General features: G+C 34.3%; 1 protein-coding gene and 1 non-coding gene across 2 annotated transcripts; one reads left to right on the forward strand and one right to left on the reverse strand.

Moving 5' to 3' along the window:
- Nucleotides 1–526: 526 nt before the first annotated feature.
- Nucleotides 527–1,273, reverse strand: LOC148547371 (uncharacterized). The gene has a single exon (XM_088495413.1). The coding sequence runs from the start codon at nucleotides 1,271–1,273 to the stop codon at nucleotides 527–529; it is 747 nt and encodes a 248-aa protein (XP_088351539.1).
- Nucleotides 1,274–10,365: 9,092 nt separating this feature from the next.
- LOC148547372 (small nucleolar RNA R71) lies at nucleotides 10,366–10,473 on the forward strand. The gene has a single exon (XR_015898404.1). It is a non-coding gene; the product is annotated as a small nucleolar RNA R71 (small nucleolar RNA).
- The last annotated feature ends 519 nt before the right edge of the window (nucleotides 10,474–10,992 follow it).

The following is a 10,992-nucleotide window of genomic DNA, read 5'->3' on the forward strand; positions in this document are numbered from 1 at the left end:
CGCATGTGATACTTCCAAATTTGTTGAAAGGCTTCCAGGAGATCAGCTTCATGGTTAGCCTCTGGGCTTGATTTGACCACCATATCGTTGACGTAGACCTCAATGTTCCGACCAATTTATTGTTTGAAGCCTTTATCCATCAAGCGATGGTACGTAGCTCCTACATTTTTAAGACCAAAAGGCATTACCTTATAACAAAAATTACCATGATCGGTGATGAATGTTGTTTTGTCCTCATCTTCTGTGTGCATAAGTATCTGGTTATACGCAGAATAGGCGTCCATGAAACTTAGTACTTCAACTCCTGAAGTGTTATCCACCAATTTATCAATGCTCGGTAGCAGATACGAATCTTTTGGGCATGCTTTGTTTAAGTCAGTGTAGTCAATACACATGCGTCCCTTGCCGGAGTTTTTCTTTACCATGATCACATTTGCCAGCCAAGAAGAGAACCTGATCTCTCGGATGAACCATGCATCCAGCAGTTTTTGAGTTTCTGTGACCGCTGCCTTCCTCATTTCTGTTCCTAGATTCCTTTTTTCTGTCTCACTAGTCGAGCATTAGGGTTGACAGCAAGTTTGTGACATACGATGGCCGGATCTATGCCTGGCATGTCTGCTGGTGTCCATGAAAAAAGGTCTGAATTTGATTTGAGCAAGTTGATGATGTTTTGTTCACAATCTATAGAAAACACAAATCCGATGTTAGTATACTGGTTTTCTTGTTCGGTTAGTTGTACCTTTTTTAATTCGTCAGTCGGGGTAGGTCTGTGGGACATGTCGTCTCGAGGATCCAGCTCTGCCAAAGATGGGATGTCTTTTGCGTTGTAAACGGAGTTGATGCGTTGGACTGGTTCTGGCGGTTTCAACTTTAGACCTACATTATAACATTGCCTAGCTTCCTTATGATCAGCATGTATGGTTGTGACAATGTTTCCTTGCACATGGAACTTTACACACAAGTAAATAGTAAAAACAATAGCTCCAAAAGAATTAAGAGATGGTCGTCCCAAAATGACATTATAGGAACTAGCACAATTAACTACTAAGAATTGAATGTCTATGATTTTTAAGTACGGAGGCTCCCTCAGTGTTGTTTTTAACCATACATAACCTAACATGGGCTCCCTTTCTCCAGAGAAACCTACCAACTCTCCGGTTGAGGGTTGCAGAGCTTTATCGCTAAGGTACATTTTTTGGAAGGTTAAGTAGAACAATACATCAGCACTACTTCCAGGGTCGAGTAAGACTTTCTTGACTGTTAGTTTTCCCATATGCACTGAAATTCGTCTAAGTTTGGTCAATGTGACTTAAAATTCGATGCCTCAAAAGAGATTGGTTGAGGTGGAAGTAAAGCATATGTCCCTTGGGAAGACCCTTCTGTTGCCAGCATGGCTCTGTAGCTCCGTTTTCTGGCAGTATTGGTCGTTCCTCCTCCTGTAAAACCTCCTGAGATATAATTTATATCTTCCTTTTAAGTGGGAAACTCTACTATTTCATGTCAAGTTCCCTTGTCTTTGGGAGTTGAATTGTAATTCAGCTGGTCCATAATTGTAGTTTCCATTTCCTTCTGGCCTCTGTTAGTAACATATTTCTCTAGTAATTCCTGTCTTGCCAATCTCTCTAGTAAGTCTTTAGCCACTATGCATTCGTCATTGGTATGACCGTACTTTTGATGAAATGCACAATGTTTGTTTTTGTCCAGTTATTTCTGATCTTGATAAGTTCTTGCTTTACTCAGCGGCTTTTAAAGCTTATTGTGAAGGATTTCTTTGATTATGTCCTTTCTCTTTGTATTGAATTTGGTGTACGGGTCAAACTTTTGTTTTAGCTTGAAGGGCATTTTGAGGTCCTTGTGGTTTTGAGATCTAGGCTGCCTTTCCTCATCTCGGCGCGGTTGTTGTTTTTCCATGCGCCGAGCTTCACGAAACTCTTTAATCTCCATTTGTCCCGAGGCCTTTTCTCGGAATTCTGCCATTGTCTTCGGCTTAGTTATGGCTATAGTCTCTTGAAACTTTCTAGGGCGAAGGCAACTTTTGAGTGCGTGTAGGTGTACATCGGGGTTGAGGTCCGGGATCTCCAAATTGCCTTGGCAAACCGTGTCATGTAGTTCTTTAGACTCTCGTGCTGTCCTTGTTTGATAGTGCTAAGGTAGTCCGATTCGTGTACGTATATTTTTGAGGCGGCAAATTAGTCAATGAAAGACCTCGCCAACTCTTCAAAGCAAGAGATTGAACCTGCATGCAACTTGAAAAACCAAAGTAAGACAGCACCATCTAAAAAAGTCTGAAAAGACCGGCGAAGTTTAGGGTTAGAAGCACCGTTAAAAATATCATTGACTGAAACTTGGTAACATAGATGTGAGGGTCTCCGAACACTTCGTAAGACTTTAGTGTAGTAGGCAGTACGAAGTTCTTTGGTATCTGGAATTTCACAATATCCTCTGAAAAGGGATTGGATATTGTCGGCTGTTCCTTTAGAGAGTGATCTCCTGAGTGTCTGCATCGTGAGGTCGTACATTGTTTGAGAGCACATTCTTGGGGTTCCATGCACAGAGCTTTCCATTTTGGGCTAACAGGTCAACCATTTTCTTAACCTCGGTCTAAAGCGCAGCGTTCATGGCTACTAGCTCATCACGAGTCGGGGGAGGGAGTTGAGGTCCAGCATCATCGGCCATGGCTCTGCAAAAAAGTAAGACAAAAATTGGCATGGGGTTACTTAAGTTCGAGCCCCACGGTGGGTGCTAAATGTTCCGTCAAGGATACTCTTCCGTGCTATAGATCGGTTCCGTGCTATTCTGCAAGTCTTCGAAACCTCTTGATTAGCAAGGAAGTAACCCTCTAAACTCAGACCCATATGTGGTACCTGCAAAAAGAACTCCGACACTCAAGTTAGTGAAATATCTTTGAAATAAAGAGTATAAATGCGATATTATATGATCTTTTTTTTCTTCTGCTTTTTCTCGAGCCTAAACATTGTTATTTATAGTGGTTTTGTGTAACCGATCTTTGATTAGGTCTGAGATTTTTGGGCGGCAACTTGCATAGTGATTTATTTGTGTTTTAGTAACGTTAAATAACTTATCAAAATATTTACTCTTTTGATCGAACATTTTGTAATACAGAACAATATACATTAAAATTAATTATTAGTATAAAATATATATAAAAATATAAAATATATACTAAAAATAAATTAAACTATATATATACAAAATTAATTAATTTTAGTAACTAATTTTAATTTATAAATAATATCTCATGAATAAAATAGCAAATCGTAAAATAATGAACCATGATTTGAATTGTACGCGATAAAATAGCAAATCGTTGGTAAGAATTTCTCCTAAATCTACAAATGTCAGCCATATCTGTAATACACACTTCTTAGCCAATAATAATATCACAGTATTACACTAATACCAAAAATAATTAGCATTGCTGTGGACTACACAACAAAAATATTATTTATATATTAAAATTAATTATCAAAATTAATTACTATATATTTATACATAAATATTATAGTTTAATTTATTTTTAATATATATTTTATATTTTAACATCTATTCTATTCTAATTAACTGATTTTAGAATATAACCCTAATATAATTACTACACAAATACAGATATCCTTTGGAGAAAATGACAATAATCTATTTCAATTTTACTTATGTGTAGCTAACACATATTGTCTTCTCTCGTTCGTATCTCAAACACATTTATCCCCTTTACTTTTCGTTAATTAATACACCACACCTTCCTTTTCATATACACGCTGCATACCCTTGATTTTATTATTTTATTGCTAATGCATTTATAAACACTTGACACAACTGAAACATACATGCATGTTCGAACCTAACCCATCCCGAAATTATCAAAGAAGAAGAAAGATATTGGAAGTATATAACTTTTGCTATTTCTTTTGGGTGACTATAATTTTCGCTAATTCAAAAGCAGGAAACAATAAGTTTTTTTTATATCGTGATAATGTATGTATTTTTTTATCCATCTTTGGTACTTTTCTTCGCATTTATAGTAGTATATTTAACACAAATTAGCATGATAGAATGTCAAATTTCACTCCCAGATATTGTATATCATTATGTATATTACAGGAGTAAAGCAAATTTGTTTTGATATAATAACATGCTTGTTGTAACGATCTTATTGAAGCAGTTTGAATCTTTGAAGCACTTGAAGCACCAATACTTTTTCTTGTCTTGCTTTTTGTGTTGTATATGATTATCTCAAAATAAAAAAATGTATAATTCTATGATGTTTTTCAAAATTTATTATAGAGTATAAAAAGTACTCTGAATAATTATACTTTCTATTTCTTTTTAGCTCACTTTTTTCACTCACTTTAAACTTTTTATAGGTTCAAAGAGTGATGAGTGTTAATACTTTTAGCTCAGTGGATATTCTATGAAGTTGATACTCCTTTCACTGACCACTACATCTTAATTTTTTTTTTTATTATTCCATTGCTTAATTTTAATCATATATATGATGATGTTGATAAGTTTTTTTTAGTGGAATACATCATAAAGCACATTTGGAATTCGACCATTTTTATCGAAGTCCAATTTTTCTTTGATCTTAAAGAATATTGGACTAAGCAGATGAATATTTTTTGTATTAATATAATTAAAATATTTTTGCATAGAGTATAATAAACACAAACTTAATTATTAAGTCGTCTATTTTTTAAAGATATTATAGTTAAACTAAACAAAATACAATGTTTATAATAAATATTATATATATCAAATTATAAATATTAAGTTACGTAAAATAATTTTATATTATTTTCTTTTAAATACTCTTATCGCAGGCTTTAGACATACCATGATAAAAAAAAGAAAAAAGATATACCATATCTATAAGACCGTTTAATATATCACTGTTACTCTCAACAATATATATATATATATATATATATATATATATATATATATGTTAATCAGGGACAGATTTTAGGGGGTGAGTAGAGGCTTCGCCCCCAACTCTTTTAAAAAAAGATTAATAGTAATAAGTTATTAAGTATGATTTAGTTTTTTAAAAATTTATTTAGTATTTAGTCTAATATAAATAAAAATTCAGTCTAACCTAAATATTAATGATTTCTAATATCTAAAAAGTAAGTAACAATATTAAAAAACTATAAAAAGATATTATTACTAATATTTTTAATTAAATAAAATTTTTCAATTCCCATAAAGTAGATTTTTTTCTTCTTGTGAGCGTCCTTCTTGATTCATTTGGTATTAATTTTCTCTGTTTCAACTACTACAACTGAGAGTTCTTTTTCAGCTATGAATATTGAGAAGAATAATTTAAAAACAAAATGAAAGATAAATTTCTTGCTAATTGTCTTTTAATTATATTGAAAAGAAAAATACAGAAAAATTTGACACAAATTCTATTATCGATAAATTTTATGAAATGAGGAATCGACCACTTTGTTAATAAAAAGTACATATATATTTTTTGTACTTTAAAATATATATATTCTCTATCAGTATATTTTTGTAATGCATTTTACATTATATAAATTTTTGCATAATTTTTTAATATTATATATGTTATTAGCTCTCCCATGATACTATTTCTAGATCGGTTCCTGCGTTTTATATTGATCGAATGTAATCTTCTAATATTAAAAACATAAAGAGGAGGTTAAGGAGACAATAATTTAAATTTATTTTATTTAATTTAATATTTATAATTTTATGTATATACCATTAATTATTATATATTTATTATGTCTAATATTATATATTTATTTTAAAAATAATTAATAAATATTAATAGAAATAAAAAATAAGTTATGATCATTTATGATTCTCAAATTATGGCTGGCATCAAACATTTTTTAGAGTAATATTAGAGAGACAATAATAAAAAATTATATTATTTAATTTAATATTCATAATTTTATATATGTAATATTTATAATTATATATTTATTACGTCTAAAATTATTTATTTATTTTAATAATAATTAGAAAATAGAAATAAGAAAACAAATACATTAATAAAGAAAAACAAATTATGATTCCCTGTGATTTCCAAACTATGCCCCAAATATTATACTTATGTTAAGCTGTTTGTATATTAAAATGATCTTGAAAGCAAGTTATACTTTGGTATTTATAGGAATTGCACGCAAATAAAACACTTGAGGAAGAACACCTCCTATGCGTATGGGGTCTTGGAGAGGTTGAGTTGGTGAAGAAAACAAGAAAGCCAAAGTCGTGTGTTTTGGACGAAGGAAGCTTCGAAAAGAATTAAAAACAAAAGAGATGTGTTTCTATAAAAATGAATTTAAAGATGTATTGTTAGTATAAACTAATTTTATTTGTGTATTTGATTACGTAATATTACGTCAAACAAAAATAACTATCTTGTAATTAAATTTAGAGAAATTACTTATTTTTTTTAGATGATTGTGTAAAATATTTTACATAATCTTTTGGATTTTAGATATATTATCTTTTGGACTTTAGATACTATTTTATTTGGGTTTTAGGGTTTAATGGTGCCATACTCAAATATAGATAGTGCCTTCAGGTTTCAGTCCCCAATATGCCAAAGTCGCCTCAGCAAGAAGTTGTCATTCAGCCTCCTAGGAATACAGAAGGTTTTGGTTGAAGAAGATTGAAAGAACCACAAGATCCAGACTCTTCCAATCATGATTCATGTTTATGAATTCAGGTACGCTTCCGCATTCAACTATTTTCTTTTTAATGATTTAATATGGATAATCTTTGGGGTTAAGAAATTCTGTGAAAATTTCAACAAGTGGTATCAGAACCAACTATGATTAAATCATTAAGAAATTATATTTTTTTTTTTGAATTTGAATCTTAATTCGAGTTTGGGAAATTAGATTCAAATATATGTTGCTTTGGATTGTATAGCACATATTAATAAAACTGAAAGAGTACATTAAGAGTGTATAAAGGATATACAAATAGTACATGAAGAGCATATTTATTATAAAGTTTTTTGTATACACCATGATTTAACATGTGAATATGAAGCTAGTTTGTTTTAAAGAAAAGAAAGGTTCTTCGTTTGTTTATCCTTTTTATACTATTCCATATGGATTTATTCTTTTTAAATTCATTTTATTTTTTTTTATATTTTGCGTGGATTGAATTATAATGATTGATTCTAATCTTAACAGATCAAAATTTTTTTGGCACATGAATTTGTTGCACAGTTATAATCACGTTTTTTTTAAGGTCGCTATTAAGATTTAATTCCTTTTGCAATTTAAATATTTTTTTAATTGTTACATAAGAAAACTAGTAACAATTTGGATTATTATATCCACTTATTTTATAAAGATTTGATTTTGGAATAAATTGATTGAACATTATGTTGCCAAAATAGCATCTTTTGTGAAAATTGATTTATGTATAACATTAGAAATATAGTGATATGTAATTCATGCGAATATTGGTCAGTCCAAAGGAAGGTCTATATTTGGCCGAATTATATACACATATTGATGATAAATACATGTTTGGGTAACTAATTAAGAATAAAGTAATGCTTGTTATTTATGCGGACAATAATCGGCCCAAAGAAAGTTTATTGTTTGGCCAAATAATAAACATTGTACACTTCTGTTTATTTTCTATTAATTATGCAGTCATTAATCGGCCCAAATGAAGGTTATTGTTTGGCCAATTAATAGAAAATATATGCGGTAATAAATAGGTTGTGAAGTTTAAGTTTCCATGTGCACATTCAGTCGGTCTAAAGAAAGGTTTAATGTGTGACAGGAATTTTGACAATATTTGGTTACTGCAATGGGAGTATCACTTATAGTTAATTTTTATATCCAAAGATTGAAAATTAATTTTGTTCTAGATATCTCGATATGGATTTTTTTCTATTATTTAACTAATATTTACTAGGGGTGTTCAAAACCGATCCGGACTGAGCTAAACCGGTCAACCGAACCGAAAAAACCGAAAACCGAATAAACCGATAACCGAAAAAACCAAAAAAAATGTATTTTACAGTTTTTTTTGCGGTTTGGTTCGGTTTTCGGTTCTGACTAGGAAAACCCTAACCGAACCGAACCGAACCGGTGGTATAAAAATGCCCTAAAAAACCAACCCCACTCCCCCACCCCCAAACAGCCAAACCCCAATTCCCTTGCCTTGAGCGCGAGTCCTGAGCCCTAACCCCACGCCTCCCACCCCCAATCGAAAACCCTCAGTCTCAGCCTCTCACAATCGCGCTCTGCCGCTCTCCTCTCAGAGTCGCACTCTCCTCTCAGACTCGCGCTCTCCTCTCTACAGTAGCGCTCTCCTGTCTCGGCGGCGAACCCACGTTCCTCCCAGTCTGCCACCACGTTTTTCGCGGACAAAGCACCACGAAGCCCCAGCCACAGCCTGGACGACCCTTGCACCCAGCGCCAGCAGTAGCAGAGCGCGACCCTCATCCCTCGCACCCAGCACCACCAGTCACCGATTCAGGTCTCCCACCCACTGATTCAACACAGCACCCAGCCACCCACCGGTCACCGATTCAACATAGCACCCATGTTCCTCCCAATCTCCCACCCAGCCACCGATTCAAGTTAGGCATGGAGCCCGAGCCACCGAGTCAGGTATTATTTACTTTATTGCTGACTTGTTGACTTGTTAATTCATTGTTAATTTGGTTAAATTATTCAGAATTGGTATTTTTAACCCGATTTTGTTACTGACTTGCTATTTGTTGATTCATTGTTTGCTGTTTGTTAGGCAATGTTCTGTTTGTTGAATTATTTTAATCATTGATGCTGACTTGGTATTGTTGCTGTTTATTGATTTATTTTGTTAGGTATTGTTGCTGGTTAAATTATTGTTGCTGGTTATTGATGCTGACTGGATGATTTTGTTCTGTTTGTTGAATTGTTTGCTGACTTGGTATTGTTGCTGGTTATTGATTTATTTTGCTAGGTATTGTTGCTGGATGTAATGGTCTCTAGGATTATAAAATCAGCAGGGATGTAATGGTCTTCAACCTTTACCAAGACATCCTCTACAAGTCCATAAGCTTGTTTCCTTGAATTGTCTGCCATCTCTAGTGAGATTCTTGCAGCTTGTACCTCAATGATCCCTAGCTTCTCCATTACAGAGAGAGGCATAAGGTTTATACTTGACCCCAGGTCACACAGAGCCTTCTCAAAGGTCATGGTGCCTATGGTACAAGGTATTGAGAATTTTCCAGGGTCTTGTCTCTTCAGAGGTAATTTCTGCCTAGTCAAGTCATCCAGTTCTTTGATGAGCAATGGAGGTTTCCCCTCCCAAGTCTCATTACCAAACAACCTGGTATTTAGCTTCATGATTGCTCCAAGGTACTTAGCAACTTGTTTTTTAGTAACATCTTCATCCTCTTTAGAGGAAGAATACTCATCAGAGCTCATGAATGGCAAAAGTAAATTTAATGGAATCTCTATGGTCTCAGTCTGAGCCTCAGATTCCCATGGTTCTTCATTAGGGAACTCCATGGAGGCCAGTGGACGTCCATTGAGGTATTCCTCAGTGGAGATCACTGCCTCTTCCTCCTCTCCATGTTCGGCCATGTGAGATGTGGTTATGGCCTTGCACTCTCTTTCTGGATTTTCTTCTGTATTGCTTGGGAGAGTACTAGGAGGGAGTTCAGTAATTTTCTTACTCAGCTGACCCACTTGTGCTTCCAAATTTCTAATGGAGGACCTTGTTTCAGTCATGAAACTTTGAGTGGTTTTGATTAGATCAGAGAGAATGGTTGCTAAGTCAGAGTGGCTTTGTTTAGAATTCTCTGTCTGTTGCTGAGAAGATGATGGAAAAGGCTTGCTATTGCTAAACCTATTTCTTCCACCATTATTGTTGTTGAAACCTTGTTGAGGTCTCTGTTGATCCTTCCATGAGAGATTTGGATGATTTCTTCCATGAAAGATTGTAGGTGTTTTCATAGGGTTCTCCCATGTAATTCTCCTCTTCCATTGCTGGGTTCTCAGGATCATAAGCTTCTTCTTCAGGGGAAGCTTCCTTAGTACTGCCTATTGCTGCTTGCATTCCAGACAAACTCTGAGAAATCATATTGACTTGCTGAGTCAATATTTTATTCTGAGCCAGTATGGCATTCAGAGTATCAATCTCAAGAACTCCTTTCTTCTGATTTGTCCCATTATTCATAGGATTCCTTTCAGAAGTGTACACGAATTGGTTATTTGCAACCATTTCAATAAGTTCTTGAGCTTCTGCAGACATCTTCTTCAGATGAAGAGATCCTCCAGCAGAGCTATCCAATGACATCTTGGATAGTTCAGACAGACCATCATAGAATATACCTATGATGCTCCATTCTGAAAGCATGTCAGAAGGGCACATTCTGATCAATTGCTTGTATCTTTCCCAAGCTTCATAGAGGGATTTACCTTCCTTCTGTCTGAAGGTTTGGACTTCCACTCTAAGCTTACTCAATTTTTGAGGTGGAAAGAACTTTGCCAAGAAGGCATTGACTAACTTTTCCCAAGAGTTCAGGCTTTCTTTAGGTTGTGAGTCCAACCATGTCCTAGCTCTGTCTCTTACAATAAAAGGAAAAAGCATAAGCTTGTAGACCTCGGGATCAACCCCATTAGTCTTGACAGTGTCACAGATTTGCAAGAATTCAGCTAAGAACTGATGAGGATCTTCCAATGGAAGTCCATGAAACTTGCAATTCTGTTGCATTAGAGAAACTAATTGAGGCATAAGCTCAAAGTTGTTTGCTCCAATGGCAGGGATTGAGATGCTTCTCCCATAGAAGTCGGGAGTAGGTGCAGTAAAGTCACCAAGCACCTTCCTTGCATTGTTGGCATTGTTGTTTTCGGCTGCCATTGCTTCTTCTTCTTTGAAAAGCTCTGTTAGGTCCTCTACAGAGATTTGTACTTTAGCTTCTCTTAGCTTTCTCTTCAAGGTCCTTTCAGGTTCAGGATCAGCTTCAACAAGAATGCC

The sequence above is a fragment of the Arachis ipaensis genome, chromosome B8 (assembly GCF_059453495.1).
Source record: "Arachis ipaensis isolate K30076 ecotype BB chromosome B8, ASM5945349v1, whole genome shotgun sequence".
Classification (NCBI taxonomy): Eukaryota; Viridiplantae; Streptophyta; class Magnoliopsida; order Fabales; family Fabaceae; genus Arachis; species Arachis ipaensis.

Coding starts and splice junctions, on each gene's coding strand:
- LOC148547371 (XM_088495413.1), bottom strand. CDS start 1,273: ATGGGAAAACTAACAGTCAAGAAAGTCTTACTCGACCCTGGAAGTAGT.